At 37.8% G+C, this 19,673-nt stretch overlaps 2 protein-coding genes across 2 annotated transcripts; both read right to left on the bottom strand.

Annotated features, from left to right (window-relative positions):
- Positions 1 to 268: 268 nt before the first annotated feature.
- LOC124060674 (complement factor H-related protein 4-like) lies at positions 269 to 18,154 on the bottom strand. The gene is made up of 16 exons (XM_046391914.1): positions 17,935 to 18,154; positions 17,349 to 17,454; positions 16,868 to 16,944; positions 16,304 to 16,409; positions 15,803 to 15,879; positions 14,982 to 15,207; positions 14,551 to 14,573; positions 14,158 to 14,337; positions 13,195 to 13,386; positions 9,301 to 9,408; positions 7,957 to 8,124; positions 4,892 to 5,071; positions 3,545 to 3,682; positions 2,695 to 2,946; positions 2,091 to 2,270; positions 269 to 795 (listed from the first exon to the last, which is right to left on the bottom strand). Exons 1-16 carry the CDS (start codon positions 18,002 to 18,004, stop codon positions 611 to 613), a joined length of 2,268 nt encoding a protein of 755 aa, XP_046247870.1. The 5' UTR covers positions 18,005 to 18,154; the 3' UTR covers positions 269 to 610.
- LOC124060693 (complement factor H-like) lies at positions 3,395 to 10,425 on the bottom strand. Its single transcript, XM_046391939.1, has 8 exons — positions 10,243 to 10,425; positions 9,006 to 9,197; positions 8,712 to 8,891; positions 7,957 to 8,124; positions 7,125 to 7,316; positions 6,832 to 7,011; positions 4,892 to 5,071; positions 3,395 to 3,682 (listed from the first exon to the last, which is right to left on the bottom strand). The coding sequence occupies exons 1-8, from the start codon at positions 10,310 to 10,312 to the stop codon at positions 3,498 to 3,500; spliced, it is 1,347 nt and encodes a 448-aa protein (XP_046247895.1). The 5' UTR covers positions 10,313 to 10,425; the 3' UTR covers positions 3,395 to 3,497.
- Positions 18,155 to 19,673: the final 1,519 nt, after the last annotated feature.

Genomic DNA, 19,673 nt, shown 5'->3' with positions numbered 1-19,673 from the left:
TGTATTGTTGTATTGTTTTAGTTTTTTTTTTATACCAACACACTTCCTTGCTGTCATGTTTAATATTAAAATGGATGTGTTTCTTAAACATGGGCCGTCTCTGTGATCTGTTTCCACTGTTGTTTTTGCTTTAAAGTTTTGTTGTACCATTACTAGGTTTACATTGGCAGAGGGAAGCCAGGTTTACCAGTAACAACCAGTGTGACTCGGCTGATGTGCATGACATTAGTTTTGCAGGTATTGGACACATGGAGAAACGGATTGCAGATAGAATTTGTTGGTTCCTCTTTATTATTCATTCAAAACTACCAACGCTTAATGTACCAGTCCATCCTGTTGATGTCGTGACGTTTCATTGGACAAGGGATAACCTTGTGCTGCGAGTGGAATGAGCTGAAAAGTCAAACAATCGCCAAAAATAGTCGGATTCTTTTGGCGGTAATCCATCCATTAGTTGAGCTTTCTGTGAACTGAAGCGGTCAGATTTTCCATCAGCATTCATAAAGTGCTCAGTCTGTTCATCACTGTGTAATGTACTTCAGTATATCAGCAGTCCTGTTAATCGAAGTATCTTTTTATATTGTGTAAATCTTTTTAATTTAACTGAAGCTCAGTGGCACGAGGGCAGGAGAATCACGCCATCGTTACACTTCTGACGCAGTGGCCTGTCAGATGTTCTTTTGGCGCACTGGAACTCGATTGAATCATCATGGGTGGCGTACATCTTTCTGTTATTGTTATATTTGAATTCAATATTACGCTGCCTCATGTCATGGTCATTCACAGTGCAGGGCTCTGCAAGAGATGATGGGGAAAAAAAAGATTCATATTAATGGCAGTCAGTATTTACTTGTCATTTCTGTATCATACAAACTTTCAACAAAGTCCTTTTTTGGCAGATGAGTTGAAGGCTTGGTGTTTGTCAAGTCAAAACTTGCACATTATAAGATTCTTCACCGTTATTATTTTACACCTGTTCGGCTTCACAAAATGGGTCCATTGGGAAGCAATCTTTGCTGGAAGTGTAAAAGATCTGAAGGAACTTTTGCACATGCAATATGGGCCTGCCCCCTCGTTTACCCTTTTTGGCAAGAAGTAATTAAAACAATACAAAGTTGTCTTGGTATACGTGCCTGACTCCATTCAATTTTGTCTCTTGGGGGATAGGTCATGCTTGCCCAACATCTCTAAACCAGCACATGCTCTGGTCCTTACAAGTTGTGTTTCAGCTGCTAGAGTTATCCTTCGTAAATGGAAAAGCCAGGATAGACCCGGATACAGGGACTGGGTGAAGTTAATGACAGATAATGCATTTTTTGAATTACTGATAGCCAAGCTGCAAAACCGTAAAGAAGCATACTTGCTCATCTGGGAGAAATTTCTGTCCTACATGGGAGCATTGTGGAAATGATTGTTTTTGTGCCCTTTAGAGGGCTGCAATTAGTGCTGTGCTATATTTCTGTTTAGTCTGTGCTGTTTTATATGTCTTTATTGTATTAATGTTCTTCAAAAAACTTCCATAACAAAAAAAAATCTAAAATTTTAAAATGTTAATCTCAGACATCTGTAAAACCATTATGACATGTTCCACATACATTTTCACATGCAGACATTTCATTTCAACTAGTCGAACCTGATTTACATTCATACTCAATTAGAGCTAGCAGTAATTATAGACAGCTACAGTTTTATTACCACATGTTAGAAAAAGGATTGCGATTAGAGAGAATGTAATTTCCCACTTCAGATATCAATAATTGCCTTTCCGAAATGTCTGACATCAGCAGGCCATTAGAGATCTGCTGCCATTTTGACGAGTGGAAATGACTTTTTGTAGATCTAAAACTAAATTTTGAGTAGCTTGAAAAGGAATTGTAGACATCAATATAAGTGTCGCTAGTGTGGCTATAATTTTCACTGGTTATAATTATATTTCAGATATATCACAGAAATTAAATTCTTACTAGTTTTAAGTCAAAGTAGAAAGTTCTTCTTAACTCTCACATTCAGCCACTGGAACCCTTTTCAAATGAAAATTAAAGATACATTTTTGACAATACCAAGCAGAAGGACCGAGAACAGTAACTTACTGAGGCATCTCAGCTGTCCAATCCATTTGCCGTTGATGCAGGTCCTGTAAGGCTCTCCCTGCATGATGTGGTACGACTGACATGTGTATTCAACGCTTTCATTATGGCTGTACTGACTTTTCATGCTGTACTTGATGTCTCCATTGATAAGAGGTGGTGGATTCTCACAGCCAGCAGGCTCTAAAAGAATGAGGGTACAAGGTCAGTCAAGTCACTTTATACTGTATGTGAATCATAAAACTATTTATTTTATGGCAAGCATTTTTGTCAATCAACTTTGGTGGAAATGACTGCTTTGTCTCTCAGCAGAACTTCAGATCAACTCCATCAAGATGTCTTGTTCATAAAACAATGCAGAACAAGGCAGCTCATCTTGGTGTTGACTGACAGTTAATTTCTAAGTTTAAAAACTGAATCTAAATCTTACTGCTCTGTCAGATTTTGCCTCTTCATTGCTTCGAGAAAAATAAGTTCTGGGTTCAATATTTGCTGAAAAGACTTAGTCCAGTTTTTTATGTGTCCACCTTCATCTGCATCTATAAACAGTGGTGCAACTACAGAGAACCACAGAGCTGAAGTCTGACACATCACCTGGTATTCTTACCATTCTGCGACAATGAAAGGTCCACATTCTGCCACAGGACAAAGAGGTTAACAAGTGGGGAGAATCTCATATTGATGGTCTGAGAGCTGCTGTCAGGAGTTACTCTCCACACTGAATCAGCTTCTGAGCCGATGTTCAGTTCAGCCTTGTTAATTATACTTTTTCCAAGAGTGGAATTTCCCAAATTTGTGGTCAAACTGTGACAAAAGCTTTGCCAAACATTCTCTTCTATCAAACACGCCCAAATACTCCCTTAAAAGGATTTCTCTGAAACGCTTGTACAACAATCATGAGATCATGGACAAGATGATCTTTGGTCCTTCAGGTCAGATGAACTTTTGTTCACAGCTTCACAAAACATCACAGGGAACTTAGAAGCAATGAGTCCCTCATTCTGTCAGCTTTCATACTGGTACAGCTTCTGTCATCACAGAATTATTTAATGTCACTGGAAACTGCTATAAAACACATACACCATATACACAATGGTATTGACACACTTCTCTTTATTATTGAATGCATGTGCGTTATGGGGCTGTTTTTCAGGGTTTGGGCTCGACTCCTGACTTCCAGTGAAGGAAAATCTTAATGCTTCAGCATACCAAGACATTTTGGACAATGCTATGCTTCCAACTTTGTGGTTTGTTGAAGGCCCTTTTCTACTCCAACATGACTACATATGTGGAGACAGAAAACAGACTGAGAGATCATGTATGTCTTTATTACAATTTCCACTGTTGACAACATGGAAATGGAGGATCAGTACATAACATGTTGCACGATATTTCGGTTGACTAAAATTCTCAGTTGCACGTAGGCAGAAGAATCACACCACTATTACACCTCTGACGCATTGCCACTGCACCAACAGGTGTTCCTCTGGCACACCTGAACTCGACCAGCTCATCATGAGTGAAAAATTTATTGTTACTAGATTTTAAAGAAATATTATGCTGTCGGATGTCGTCTTCATTCACAACACAGGGTTCTGCAGGGGACAATGGACAAATAGGACAAAATTTGTTAATGGCAGGAAATACTGGAAACCGCCATGCATGCAAAACATTTGTTGGTCAACAATTGTTACTTCTTTAGCATATAAAAATCAAATGAAATTCAGTCTTTATTTCAGACTCAAAGATAAAGCTCTGTGAGCTTAAATTCATGCTGCCCATTCAAAAGACATCTGTATTCCCCTTTAGTGGGGAGGTTTAAACTCTGACAGAGGAGATTAAATCATAGTGAATGGTGCAACACAGCTAATGATCCATTTTGGACTCTCCGTTATCTCAAAGGTCAACTCTGTCAAGACTTGCTATTGGTCAGCTGTGCAAATGTTTGTGTCAAACATCAAAGTTGAATGTGATGCACAAATAGTTCATGGATGACCAAGTGCGGACTTGCCATCATGAGGACATCGTAGCCAAAATACAGATATTCAACAGGTCAGATAAGCAGAACGATGTCTCTGCTGTTTTCTCCTTGTGCTTAATGCACAAGTGGTTAATTGTTGGACGAGTCGTTTAATGATACGCAAATTTAACATAATATACCTTGTGCAGTAAATGCATTTTGTTTTGTCTTTGTCAAAGTGCTTCCAAACATCACTCTACCTGCTGCCATTTTGCCTTTAACATTAATGATGTCTGATGTCGAAGAGAACAGAATAGTCTAACAGAATATCACATTTGCTCTATGAATCTGTGCAGATAAGACAGCAGTCGGACCAGATCCTAATAATGTCAACTTTCAGTATCGTACAGGACAAAATTACTGTTATAGTTTTTACAGAAAAAATATGATATATATTCAATGTTCTTAGTTCACACAATGCTGATTCAGCCTTTTGCTGCTAGATTATCCATCCAATCATTTTCTATACCGCTTATCCATCAGGGTCACGGGGGGGCTGGAGCCTATCCCAGCTGACTACGGGCGAGAGGCGGGGTTCACCCTGGACTGGTCGCCAGTCAATCGCAGGGCCAACACACAAAGACAGACAACCACACACTCTCACACTCACACCTAGGGGCAATTTAGAGTAGCCAATTAACCTGATGTGCATGTTTTTGGTATTGGGGAGGAAGCTGGAGAACCCGGAGAAAACCCACGCAGGCACAGGGTTTTATTTTCACTATAAAATGTGATGGCGCAGAATGCAAGATGGATATTAAGTGTGAGAGGGACTGTAACTTACTGAGGCATCTCATCAGTCCAGTCCATGTGCCATTGATGCAGGTGGTGTAAGGCTCTCCCTCCATGGTGTAGTACATCTGACACATGTATTCAGCCCTTTCGTTATGGCTGTATTGACTTTTTGTTTCGTACTTCACGTCTCCATCTGCAAGGAATGGTGGTGGCCCACAACCGACAGCTCCTAAAACCATACGAGAACAGATAAGGGAGTTTTAAAGGTTTCACACGTGCAGGCACATCTTTTGGGTATCGGCTAAGGAAAATGCTTAAATCATGCAATAGTTTGTATAAAAAAAGAATAAATCCAAATCCATGACTCTTTCTGGAAAACTTTTTTCATATATTTTTTGTATTTGCTTGCAAGTCAGTTTTTACAAGTTATCAGTTTAAGTTCTTTTTCCTTTCAGTGATTTCATATACTTTCTTGACATATTTACTCAAAAGCTGTATGATGAATCAATATATTGATCGATCAAACAAAAGGCGCTCTCAATGGAGGATACAAAAAAACAACACAATGTGCTCTCTAAGGCAGTTCAAAACACAACAGTCCTCTCTGAGGAGGACCAAAAATATAAACTCAAAGCAAACAAATTCAACAAACTTGACCTGATGATTTCTTGGATGCTGACAAAACACATGCAATCACAAGACAAACTGACACAAAACAAAGCGAAACAAGGACTATTTATACATGAGGGAGTGGAACACAGGTGAGACCAATCAGGGCCGGAGAGACAATCACAGTGGAGGGAAAAGCACACAAAGGGAGGAAGTCAAGTGTCTGAAACGAAAAGGAAAAGGTGAAAAGTGAATGACAAGACCAGACATGAGTGATTAAACTTGACATGAAAGTGCTCAACAGAACTAACACATTTTACGTAACATGACACATATGTCACATGTTAACAACGGTGGTTAACTGTTGAATCAAAGATCTTATTGAAGGATGTGATGAAGGATTTGAAATGGCTCTTAGAAAACATGCATATTAATTTAGTCAACGTTTAACCTTTTAAATTACAATTAAAACTTTTACCTGTTAGGAGATATTTACTATTTATATTGCTGTTTACAAACACATGGTCATGCTAAAATCCTCCTTTAAACTGCAATTGTTGTAGTTGAATGTTCTCACCTGTACAACTCTGAATCCCAGTCCAAACACCTTCTTTACAAGTAATAGTGAAACGCTCGTCCCTATCATTTTGGCAAGCATAGGGGACTCGTTCCAGGTGTGCGTACTTTAGCTTGTCGTTGCAGGTAATGTATGCATTCTTGATGTCAAGTTTTTCACATTGAATACCTCAAACAAATCAAATGACACTGTGACCCTCCAAGTTTCTGGTTAAATTCACGGATATTGAAACAAACTCACACAGAATTACCTCCTGTGGTCTCCTGTCAGATCTCGCAGTGCTCCAGAAAGATAACATTAATAAGGAACATTTAAAAAGCAGGGACTTTATCAGCTGATGGTTTTCTGTTTTCTAACTGAATGACTGGAACTGACTGGGATTTTGAGAGCTTTGGCCAACAGTTTCTTAAAATCTCTTATATTAAATGCATATTTCACACTTGCTGAGACATACAGATACAGAAATGATAACATGGACTTGTGAGCAAATGTATGAAGACACTGGGAACAAGTGACTGTGAGTTGTAGTAGTATTAGAAGGATTTCTAAGAATGTAACACAGAATTATGTGAAGTAAAACTAACAGATCTTATTTTTGCTGTATGGAACGACATTACTTAATTTTCTCTGGACAAATGCAAATAAATACCGTTGCAATCAATGTCATAAACTGGGATTGGGACAGATTCAGCTTGGGATTCAGTCAGCTTTTGTAGAAAACATTCAGTGCAGTAAAACACATGGATCAGAATTGGACCTAAAGTAACAGTAATGTCACAAACACAATGTTAACTTGAAAATACCTTGACAAAGTGGTTTTGGTCTCCACCCATCTCTGTGACATACAGCCCGGTAGGAGCCATCTGTGCTCTTGTAGTTTTGTCTACACCTGTATCTGACAGTATCGCCCAATGTGATTCGTTGCCCCCAGTAAACATTCCAATACTCCACGTCTTTTTCTCGTCGGTTACTGCATATAACCTCTAAAATAAGAGAAAAACTTGTGTATTTAAAGGTAATATTCTCATCTCATACACACAGCAGAGAACAACAATCTCAGTTTGTCTCTGGCACTGAAGCCCATGAAGTTTTCTACCTTGGCACACTGGTCTGATACTCCATGTTCCATCATCATTGCATGTAGTTACCGCTGAGGTCTCTGTAGGGTGATTAATCCAGTACTTCTCTCCACACATGACTGTCAGTGTGTCACCAGGTGAAAACACGTTTCTGTAAGATGTTTGATACGTGGTTCCTTTAAGTGCCGTTGGCAGTTTACATTTTGTGGCTGCATTTGTTGGGAAATTAAGCATAATATTATCTGTTAGTTTGTTGTAACAAGACAGACAATAGTCCCATGAGAACCATCCATCCAGCTCCAAGTTCATTCTGTCTTCAGGCTTCAGTGTATACTTCTTATTGTTCATTGTAGTCACGCATCTCTCCAATAACACGACCATTTTCAGTATCTGATACTGAACATTTTATGACATGAATTTAAATCCATGTGTTTGTGAAAGGGCAAATGTTAAGAGATGTGTGGGATTGAATTCAAAGATCAATTGTAAAATGGACCAGCTTCAAAATGTCCATTTGCTAAATTTTTTTTATTTTATGCACTATAACAGAATTCATTTCTGAGGCTACATTACTGTTTTGATTAAGCAATTGATTATTTACTGTTAAACCACTGTCAGTGAAACTGAAAACTGAATTTTCAGGATTTAAGACAGATGAAGGTAAGCTAACTGTTTTCCCTTGTTTACAGACTTTGTGCGATGCTAAGCCGACTATCTGACTGGAAGTTTGACAGCTTTGGCCAACAGTTTCTTAAAATCTCTTACATTAAATGCATGCATGTTAAAAGAAAAACAAACAGAAATAACAAAACGAGCTGACAATGAAGTTATTTCACCGTACTTCCTTACCTGTGCATTGTGAATTGCCAACCCAACCATTTTCCCCACAGATTCGTGTGGGATTTCCCTTGTAACCTTCGTTGCAGACATAGTTGACCTGTTCATTGGTTTTGTATTTCATTTTGTTAGGGTAGGAAATATCTGCGTTTGGGATTTCCAGTCTGTCACATATTATTTCTGTAGAAAAAAAAGAAAAACTTTTATATGCAATTGCACACATTTATTTCACACTTGCTGAGACATACAGATACAGAAATGATAACATGGACTCGTGAGCAAATGTATGAAGACACTGCGAACAAGTGACTGTGAGTTGTAGTAGTATGAGTAGGATTACTGTAATATATAGAATTATGTGAAGCAAAGCAGCTAATAATAAATAAATAAATCTAATAATAATAATAAAGTTTGATTTCACTTGTTTCCCTTTTTCCTCTTTATTTTGCTCGTTTTTAAAGCAGATGTCAAATAGGCCATGTCAATAAACATCACAAGAAATCTATCAATCTCTCGTCCTAACATGTATACTGTCATCAGATCTTGCAGATCTTATTTTTTGCTGTATGGAACGACATTACTTCATTTTCTCTGGACAAATGCAGATAAATACTGTTGCAATCAATGTCATAAACTGGGATTGGGACAGATTCAGCTTGGGATTCAGTCAGCTTTTGTAGAAAACATTCAGTGCAGTAAAACACATGGATCAGAATTGGACCTAAAGTAACAGTAATGTCACAAACACAATGTTAACTTGAAAATACCTTGACAAAGTGGTTTTGGTCTCCACCCATCTCTGTGACATACAGCCCGGTAGGAGCCATCTGTGCTCTTGTAGTTTGGTCTACACCTGTATCTGACAGTATCGCCCAATGTGATTCGTTGCCCCCAATAAACATTCCAATAATTCACGTCATTTTCTCGTTGGTTACTGCATATAACCTCTAAAATAAGAGGAAAAACTTGTGTATTTAAAGGTAATATTCTCATCTCATACACACAGCAGAGAACAACAATCTCAGTTTGTCTCTGGCTCTGAAGCCCATGAAGTTTTCTACCTTGGCACACTGGTCTGATACTCCATGTTCCATCATCATTGCATGTAGTTACCGCTGAGGTCTCTGTAGGTTGATTAATCCAGTACTTCTCTCCACACATGACTGTCAGTGTGTCACCAGGTGAAAACACGTTTCTGTAAGATGTTTGATACGTGGTTCCTTCAAGTGCCGTTGGCAGTTTACATTTTGTGGCTGCATTTGTTGGGAAATTAAGCATAATATTATCTGTTAGTTTGTTGTAACAAGACAGACAATAGTACGAGTCTTATGCATTTTGAAGGTCTCTCTTCAGTACGTGTATACTTCTTATTGCACTCATAATACAGGACTTCATGTTCGTTGTAGTCACGCATCTCTCCAATAACACGACCATTTTCAATATCTGGTACTGAACATTTTATTGCTGTTGGAGAATACAAACAGACATGAATTTAAATCCATGTGTTTGTGAAAAGGCAAATATTAAGGGATATGTGGGATTGAATTCAAAGGTAAACCATATGATGGACCAGCTTCAAAATGTCCATTTACTAACATTTTTTATTTTATGCACTATAACAGAATTCATTTCTGAGGCTACATTACTGTTTTGATTAAGCAATTGATTATTTACTGTTAAACCACTGTCAGTGAAACTGAAAACTGAATTTTCAGGATTTAAGACAGATGAAGGTAAGCTAACTGTTTTCCCTTGTTTACAGACTTTGTGCTATGCTAAGCCGACTACCTGCTGGCTGTAATGCTGCATTGAATAGACAGATAGGAGAGTGGTGTCGATCTTCAGTTTCAGTTTGAGATATATTTAAAATTTGAGGCAGTATCGCCTGGCGTTATTTGTTGCCAATGGTAAACATCCCAATAATCCACGTCTTTGTCTCGCTGGTTACTGCATATAACCTCTAAAATGAGAGAGGATATACGCAAGAGAGAGTTTCCTCTTTATCTTGCTCATTTTTAAAGTAGAAGTGAAATAGGCCATGTCAATAAACATTACAAAAAATCTATCTATCTGACTGTACTGCAACAACAGCCAAGTCCATTTCCTGACCGGACCAGTTCAAATGTCATTCATGCCTTGGTCAGTGCATCTCTGAACAAACCATTAAGTGAGTTTTTATTTTTATTAAAAGCATAGGTTTCTCTTTTCAGCTGGTCTCCCCGAGCATCAAGCGACAATCTTTATATCAGATATTATCTAACTGCAGTAAAACTACAAAAAAATATATGACATTCTTACCATCCTGTTGTAAAGATTTATCCATGTTCTGCCCCAGGATAAAAAGCCAAAGAAGGATAAAGAGTCTCATTGCTAAGATCCAGGAACCTCTGTGGCGAAGGTAATGTTTTCCCCCTGAGAGTTCTACAGATCAAAGTCTTTCTGTACAGCGCTCATGCACACATGTGGAGTAGAAACAGTCTCAGGAACATGGTCTCTCAAAGTGCACAACCCCTCTGACACACACACACACACACACAAAATGGATAACAACAAAAGAGGTTATGGTATCAAAGTAAAAAATAATGGGGCAATCTGTAAAATATGGCCAAAATATTAAGATATACTCTTTGCTGTAGTTATCTTTGGCTGTACTTATAGCTACTGTTAGCTCAGTTAGCCGTGGAGCTTGTGGCCCTATAGCTGACAGGTTTGTACTTGGACAGCGACCTCGGATTAGGGGGTCACAAGCAGCTCATCGGACCTCAACTTCCCAGTGAACACCACCTCATACACGTCTCCCAGCTGAAACTATGGGGGTAACAGACTATTGCCTCTGGAGTTGCAAAATCCTTTCATGAGACAGGATGGGCATGTCAGACATAATTGTCAGTATGTTTGTTTCTTTACATTCTGGTGATAATGTTTTATTTTTTGAATGTTTTAAACTAAAATTCTGCTCTTACCTTTGAAATTGCAGTCTTTTACTTTGTGAGTCTCAACCTTTAAAAGGGATATTTCACTTTAGAAAAACTCTGCACTCTTCTCTCTATCTAAAGTCATCATGCAGTAAGTGTTCATCCACTGGTCAACACCACCATTAAGGCTATATTCAGGCTCCTCATTCACTTCATTTCATTTTGAGGAGAAACTAATGCTTCCTCAACCCACTAAAGAGCTTTATTCAGTCGCTGCTTCTCACCCACAGGTGGTGTGTGTACTTGAGGCTTAGTGAATTTCATAAAACAAGTGATTCATTAATTGGTTTTAGCTGAATGAGGTAGAAATTAGTTTGCCACTGGGCTCTGCAGCCTCCCAGTGAACACATGGGACCCAACACAGCTTCAGAGACAAACTGAGGCCAGTAGACATTGTGAAGGACTCTTAACAGGAGGGCTGACGAAGACAGCAGGCTGAGAGCATGAGGAGAATTGGTCATGACCAGCATGGAAAAGCAACTAGAACCTGGTGAATTAAGAATTTAGCTTGACCAAGCCAGAGATGAAAGACTTCATGAGATGGGTTTGTTTTTCATGAGAAACTTTAATTATTTTCCTTCTAATAAAGGAAACAGGTGGAAAAATATTTACTTTACAATACATTTTCTGAATGTATTTATTGATTTAAGGGCAAACTTGAGAAATGCAGGATTGGCTGGTGCCATCTGGTTAGCATTTTAAGTATTGAAATTATATTAAAAACAAGGAGTAATTTGAGGACAGATGGTGCACAGATGTTCTGCAGTACCTGTCCTCTTTTTCCCACTTGTTAATCATTTACATGTTTGTCTGGACAGCTAATGCCACTTCCAGTTAACCAAAGCTTTGACTGGCAAGAGGGCAGGGTCCTCATACTATCAGTCCACCCACACACACACAGGAGCTGACCTCAGTTTTATTACTGTGGGCTGAATGAAGTTGCATTGCAATATTAGCTTTTCTTACCATGCAGTCGGTTCATGGACAAATTTTGTTTGTTGTAACTTTCAAGCATACTGTGATAGATGATGTAAAAATACTCAGCGTAAGTATTATCAGCAAAAGTATGTGTGCTGAAGAAAACATCCTTCTCGAATGGATGTTTTATATATGGCATTATTAGATTGTTAATACAGATGCAACAACATGTAAGCATCATATTCCTACAAATAACATTAAAATCACAGACAAACATTAAAACCTGTGGGAAGTATATTAGTCCATGATCATGATCACCTTTGATCATAATTTCTCACCGTTTATTTTAGGTTGGCAGCAAGAAAACCTTAACTTGTGCCCTTTTCTCAGTTAATTCTCTTTTATAAAATTGAAGTCTTTTTGTATGGATATTCTGCACACCGTCACAATGATCTTTATTTATGCAAAAAAGGGAGTGGACTATGCCACTGTCCATCTTCACCACATATCAGCACTGTCATCCAGATATTTCCCAGGACCATCACAGCCAAATACAAATATGTGACCAGGGCAATGAGATCATCGAATGCAACAGCCACAGCCAAGCAAATATAAGGAGGGGGAACAGTTGAATCAAGACGTTGCCACTTTATCGATACACCATTTGTTGAGCCAAGGTTGGACATGTGTTGTTCTGCTGCCATAATGACTCAGTAGTGCTTCAAACCTATGGCTGAAACTATTCCCCAACAAATACACTAGACTATTTACTCATATCTGAGTAACATGGAGCAAAAATAAGTCGTATCGGTCACATATATACTTGTTTTAAGGATTTCCAACTTCAGAAGTAATAACTACGCTTGTGGTAGAGAGCAGTGGACAAACTTGGATTGTCGACTACTGAGGGACGGTTGAACATTTTGTTCTCTTTATATTGTTGGACTTGGTGACAATAAGAATGAGAAAGTGCAGAATATTGCCAGCCTTTATATTTCACTGCAGTTCTTTACTATATGTACTATTACCACTGATTATGAAACCCACAAAGAAGCAACAATGTGAGGGATTTCAGACAAGGAAAAGAGTCCTGAATCATACTCTCCCTTTCTTCACTGGAAAGACACGAATGTCCCTTTGAGAAAGTCAAAAGTTACTGTCTGAAGAATTAAGATGTGACCTGTAGAAATTACTCTCATCACATGTGTGCATCCCTGTGATTTTGGAAGCAGAAAGTAGACAAGAGAAAATATAAGTTTCATTAAAATAACCAAACACATAAATATTGTAACTGGTCCAATTTTTTTTATTTTGATTGGTCATTTGCATGTTTATCACAGCTGGTTGAAATAACTTTAATGGCAAGTGGGCAGGTTAATCACACCATCGAGACAACTCTGAAGCATGCTCACTCTGCCATCGTGTCTTGTTCTTCCGACACACTGGAACTGCAGTCTGTCATTATGGGGTGCATACAGCTTAGTCTCATGACTATACTTGAATTCAATATTATGATTTCTCATGAGTTCTTCATTCACAGTGCAGGGTTCTACAAGAGAAAACAGAAGAATAACATTTTATCAAAGTTAAAAATCAATCACTGTAAGTCATAACCATAAAATGTATGTCACAAAAACTTGTTGTGGATAAAACAAAAATAAACCACATATGTTTTCCTACATGTAAGCAGGAATATACGCTGATCCATCCTTAACATATAAAGCATTACTTGCCAGCAGAGGTTTATCATGAACCTACATAACCTATACAGCATGCAGATATTGCACTCTACCTTGCAAGAAGCAGTAAAAGTACTAATTCAGTACTGTAAAAAAAGAATTCTAGAAGCAGGGAGAAATGTCATAATTACTAAAAGTAAAGTTGCACTTTCACAATGCAGCACAAATTCTAAATAATTGAAACATAAATTAAAAAAAACAAAATATTTTAAAAGAAACTTCACATTGTGAAAACTGAAACTTGAAAAACAATAAAAAGAAAAACCTACTAATTGTTTCAGCTGTTGTTTTATACAGTACCTAGTCACTAAAGATTTCAAATAATTGTAGTCAAGTAAAAACTAAAATATTTTCCTCTGAAATGTAGTTAGGGAGAAATTGTGACATGGCTTTGTACATAAGCATTGCACCTGAGTAAATACCTTTGGTTACAGTCCACCACTGATAATATATGATGGTAAAATGAATAAATTATTTTAAAATTAGTCAAGCTGGTGTATGCAAACACTGGAAACCAAAGTCAGTATTGAGTTTTAAGCAAAACCCTTACAGAATGCAAAATGACACATATCGTAACTTACTGAGGCATCTTATCTTTCCAGTCCATTGACCATTGTGGCAGATTTTGTAAGGCTCACCAGCCATCTCGTAGAGATTTTGACAGATGTATTTAACGCTTTCGCCATGTGCGTACACGAATTTAGAAGTACCCTCAATATCTCCATCAGGAAGGTATGGTGGTCTCCCACAGTTCGCAGGAGCTAAAAGAATGTGGACAACGACAGAGCAAGAATCTTTCAGTCACACTTTTTGTGGCCTTTAATGAATGTAAAGTAAATGTAAAGATTAACAACCACGAAAAACGATGATTAATCGATCTCAGTGCACTATGGGAAACATTTGAAAGTTGTGTCATGGATCAACTTTTCTCTGTTTTTCCCACGATAAAGAGCAAGGGGACAGAACTGATTTACCTCCGCATGTTGGGAAGGAACCACTGCTAAACATTCAACCTTCTTCTCATGTAAGTCTGTGTATACGCTGGCAGTTTATTAGGTACACTTAGCTTTTTTGGCACCCTTTTTTTTATTTAAATTGAAGGTAAAATTATATTAATTTTAAGACTAGTGAAAAAAGTTACTTGTTTGCAATTTTAATAAAACTTGAAACATTAAGAAGCACGAAGAATAGCCTCGCTATTCTTGCGTAAACATGTCAAATCAAGATCCATCCATCCATTTTCTAGGTTTAGGGCTAGGTTTGGAGCCTATCCCAGCTGACTACTGGTGAGAGGCGCAATGACAGACAACCACACACGCATGCACCCCTGCTTCCCTGCAAGGCTTGACAGCTCTCTGGTCACTTCAATGGGGTCTATTTGGATTTTCCCATATTTTGCCAGATTCACAAATATTTAAATAAAAATGCAGGTAAAATAAAGTGAGCATACCAGAACAAGATGGAAATTGTGCATTGAATTTGTAAACATTCAATTTCGTCTGACCCTTCCCAAACATATTGTTCATTGCACTGAAACTGTAACCTATGTCCAGTCTTCATTGTTTCATTTGCTGGTGGCAGTCCAATTACATTGAGATGAGTATGTATCACTTCGACTTTACAAGTGATGTCTGGAACACATAAAAGGGATATCGTCATATGATAAACTCACTGGACTGTAGTTTATGTCCCGCAGGGCTACTCTTATGATCATTTTAGTTCATTGTAACATGTTCTACAATAAAGAAGTATCAGACGTATAAAAAAAAGCTAGTATCAGCTAGTATTGTGCAGTGGGGTTTCAGCAGAGCAGAGCTTCCCCTCTGAGTTCTACTGTTAGAAAGGCTGTTTTTTTCATGTTCATTTTTAATGACATCCTTACTGGCACAGAGTAACCTTCTAGATAATTTAACAGCCCTCGAGGTTTTTATGTTGTGACCATAAGTTTTGATTATTTCAGCTATGTTTCAAAGAAATCATGTATTATCTGTCATTTTTGCAGAGAAGCTGGGTCAAAATACTACCAATTAGCCATTGAGACATGCATATCATATTTGTAGCACATTCAAAACACTTTAGCATTTTTATTATGAACAGAACACAGTGCCATAGCCACTGAATTAAGGTAAAATTGTCCCATATTAAAAGTGACTGGCTTAAGTTGTCAGTTGAAAAATCATTTTCCTCTTGACTGGATGTTTCTCAACAAAATGTACTTTGACTTACAATCACATACTGGCACATGATTGGTCCAGTTGCCCAAAGAACAAGTCCTGGTGTCATGTGTGCTCAGCATTTGATACCTGCAATGAGCAGTTTGATAAAGTTTGAGATAAACATCTGATTACAATACCACCAATCAGAGAAATTCCCAAGATAAGACAAACAGTGTGTCTCCCATTGTCTTCAAAATAATGATGTCAGTGACACTTTAATGTAAACTGCCCTACTTAGCATTTATAGGCAGTATGTAATAGTTCAGAAAAAATACTGTGTAATTGTAAGCATATATTTTGACCTTTTTATGTTTATGTTTCATGTTTTATAATGCTTGTGTCTCTCAGCCACCTGACAGTATATGACAATATAACATAGATAATTTAATATAGTTGTAATCATAAAAGCTCTGTCTTCACAAAACTGATATAAATTAAAAACCACTTAAATATGCCATTATATGTGTTACCATTATTTCTAGTTCCTATGAATTAAGCCAAATCCACATACCCTTCATTACAAAAGTATTTGATAGTTGTTCCAGCAACAAAGCCTTCTCCGTGGATAATTTGATAATACCCATTGGGAGTGTCCTCAGGAAGCTGACATGCCTTTACTGCAAAGAAAATAAAAAAAATGATTATTCATCAACTGATTCATTTTCTGATTTTTAATCACATTTTGTCTTTTGATTTTATAAAATGCACTAACAAAGTTGGGACAAAATCACATCACAATCATTGTGATGTGATTTTGTCCCAACTTTGTTCCTTTAATAACAACACATTCACACATATCGTGCAGCAGCTTTGTTATTGGTTCACTGCTCCCAAGGCCCACTGATGTCTGGTTTATAGAAACTGTTGTCAGCAACATAATGCAGCAGTTTCCCGCTCTCTCTATGTCCTACTTTGTACCCAGCCGTTTTCTCTGTGAAATGCACTTTGGAAGTCATAGTTAACCTCACAAAAGCGTTTTTAATGTTTTTAAAGCCTGTTAAAAAAAACCTTCCAGTGGATCATTCAGATTGATAGCAACAAAACAGCAGCAATTCTGTCAGTGACGATGACTTACCACCACATACTGGCACCTGATTGGTCCATTTGCCCAGAAAACAAGTCCTGGTGTCATGCATACTCACCATGTGATACCTGCAGTGAACAATATGATAAAACCTGAGATGAACAACTAATTACAATATCAATCAGAGAAATTACCAAGATGGGAAAAACAGTGCGCCTGGTTGATACCTCCTGTTGGGTAATAATTACTGTGTCAGTCAGATTTCATTTTAAGCAGCCTTATTTAGCATTTATAAGCAGTATATAATGGTTTAGAACACAATATAAAGTGATTGTAAGCATATATTGGGACTTTGTGTTTGTGTTTATTAATGTGACTGACAATATATTACAATATTATAATCATAATGTTGTAATCATAAACTATGTCTTCACAAAATTGATATAAATTGCATATGTTCTTATGTGTGCAGCTGTCCCTATATGACTTACAATAGTTGTGTTACCATTATTTCTAAGTTGGATCCACATACCCTTCATTACAAAAGTATTTGATAGTTGTTCCAACAACAAAGCCTTCTCCATGGATAATCTGATAATATCCATTGGGAGTATCATCAGGAAGTCCACATGGCTTTACTGAAAAGACAAAAGAGTTTATTCATCAACCAATAGTTTCCCTTTTTGAGTTTTGTTTTTTTGTTTGATTTTATAAAAAGCACTATGTGATGGGATTTTGTCCCAACTTTGTTACTTCAATAAAAATATTTTGTGTGATAGAGACGTTTAAAATTAAAATGAATCTTCTGAGAATAGAATCAATTGCAGCTTTGAAACGAGTCACACTTGTGGTTGCAACAAAATGAAGAGAAAAGAAGAAGTACATCTTCAGACAAGTTATGAACAGCAGCGGGGGGAAATGGTCTTCCCAGTTTTGAGACTTTATATACTCAACACAACCATCCCACACATATCACACAATCCTACTTAATACATAATCTCAAATCAGAACTTACAATCAACAAGGAAGCCTGTGAATGTTTCTTCTCTGCAGACCTTCTCCTTTAAATTAACAAGTGTATGCACTTTCAGAAAGTGAATATTTAACGTCTGTCTTACCATCCTGTGATAAAGAAACTTGCACGTTGCCCCACAGCTGAAGAAACAAAAGTATTAAAGTTAATCTCATTATGACAAACGAGATTCTAACTGAAGCTAACTGCCTTTGACAACTCTTCTTTCTGTGCAAGTCCTGTGCTTTTCCACAGCTGGAGTCCTCAGGGAGCACTAAGGGTCACAACATGGCCTGCCCAGTGGGATTGCACAAGGCTGTATGAACACAACATGACACACGGGAACACATGCAGCATGTGCTGTTCACATAAGCAATACTGGAAGCCCCAGAAAAGTTGATGTACATTGAACCTTCGACCAGTAATAACCCATTAATAGACTCTTCTATTAACATTCTTGTTACATACTATTTTATATTAATATAATTAATATATTTCTTTGGTATCCCATCAAATTATCTTCCACACATGCTAAAGTGAGTCACAGAGTTTCACAAGATTCTGTGCTTGGACCAATACTATTCACCTTATATATGCATCCTGTAGGTTATGTTATTATGAAGCACTCCATAACACAGTTATTCTTATCAGTGAAAACAGTCAGTTAATTATGCTTCAGGTATGTCTTAACAGCCCAAACATGTGGATGACCTGCAATTTTCTTGCTACTAAACTCAGACAAGATTGAAGATGCTGGGCCCGAAGCATCTTAGAAACAAATTATCTAATGATATAGCAACTCTGCACAGCGTTACCATGGCCTTCCACTTCACAATAGGAAGGATTTTATGACAAAACAAAATTACACATTCGAGTGCAGATTATTTCTCATAGCATTATTTCTCTGACAGTGGAACACATATTTTCTAAACATTCATAATGGCATTCAGAATCTTGAAAATGAATCAGGCTATGTAACATTGCTTTAAAAGTTGAATCTTCTTACAGCATTATGTGTACTTAATGTCCATCTTCTGTAAATAAAACTAAAAAGTTTCTGTAAACATTTTTTTTTCTCAGTTACTGTTTCTTATTCAAAGGCAGTTTGTACATCCTTGAGTCTTTGTGTGTTTTCCAGTGCTGGTATCATAAGACAAGTGCAGCCTCCCAGTGAATTAAGTATATCATAGTTATCTTAGAAACTTAAATTCTTAGAATTTTTTAGAAATTTCTTAGTTATCTTAGAACCTTGAATTCAGTGAAATATGAATCCATCCATCCATCCATCCATCTTCTTCCGCTTCATCCGGGACCGGGTCGCGGGGGCAACAGCTTGAGCAGGGATACCCAGACTTCCCTCTCCCCAGACACTTTCTCCAGCTCTTCCGGGCAGACCCCAAGGCGTTCCCAGGCCAGCCGAGTGACACAGTCCCTCCAGCGTGTCCTGGGTCTTCCTCGGGGCCTCCTCCCGGTGGGGCATGCCCAGAACACCTCCCCAGGGAGGCGTCCAGGGGGCATCCGAAACAAATGCCCGAGCCACCTCAACTGGCTCCTTTCGATGTGGAGGAGCAGCGGCTCTACTCCGAGCTCCTCACAGGTGACAGAGCTCCTCACCCTTGAAATATGAATATGAATTCAGTGCTTATTCATTAGACTTAAAAAGCTAAGAGCTTGTGAAATGTAGCAGTCACATACATCACCTACCTGAAACTACTGGAGACTATTGCTTCTTGATGTGCAAAATGGTATTACAAGAGAGGATGGGAGGCTAGCGAGTTAGCATGCTAATTTCAGCAGACTTCTCTTTGCACTTATCCATTTTTTCCCATTTGTTAATCATTTACA

Source organism: Scatophagus argus, chromosome 6 (genome assembly GCF_020382885.2).
Source record: "Scatophagus argus isolate fScaArg1 chromosome 6, fScaArg1.pri, whole genome shotgun sequence".
Taxonomy (NCBI): Eukaryota; Metazoa; Chordata; class Actinopteri; family Scatophagidae; genus Scatophagus; species Scatophagus argus.
This window is presented reverse-complemented; position numbering and strand designations above follow the sequence as displayed.

Bases quoted from the DNA above. Each gene is read 5' to 3' on its own strand.
- LOC124060674 (XM_046391914.1), bottom strand. From the start codon at position 18,004: ATGAGATTAACTTTAATACTTTTGTTTCTTCAGCTGTGGGGCAACGTG. The intron at 13,387-14,157 runs GTAAGTTACGAT...TTTCTCTTGTAG, and splicing joins TGGAAAGATAAGATGCCTCA to AACCCTGCACTGTGAATGAA. The intron at 8,125-9,300 runs GTACTGAAGAGA...TTTTTTCTACAG, and splicing joins GTGCAATAAGAAGTATACAC to AAATAATATGTGACAGACTG.
- LOC124060693 (XM_046391939.1), bottom strand. From the start codon at position 10,312: ATGAGACTCTTTATCCTTCTTTGGCTTTTTATCCTGGGGCAGAACATG. The intron at 7,317-7,956 runs GTAAGGAAGTAC...CAACAAATGCAG, and splicing joins TGGCAATTCACAATGCACAG to CCACAAAATGTAAACTGCCA. The intron at 7,012-7,124 runs GTAGAAAACTTC...CTCTTATTTTAG, and splicing joins TATCAGACCAGTGTGCCAAG to AGGTTATATGCAGTAACCGA.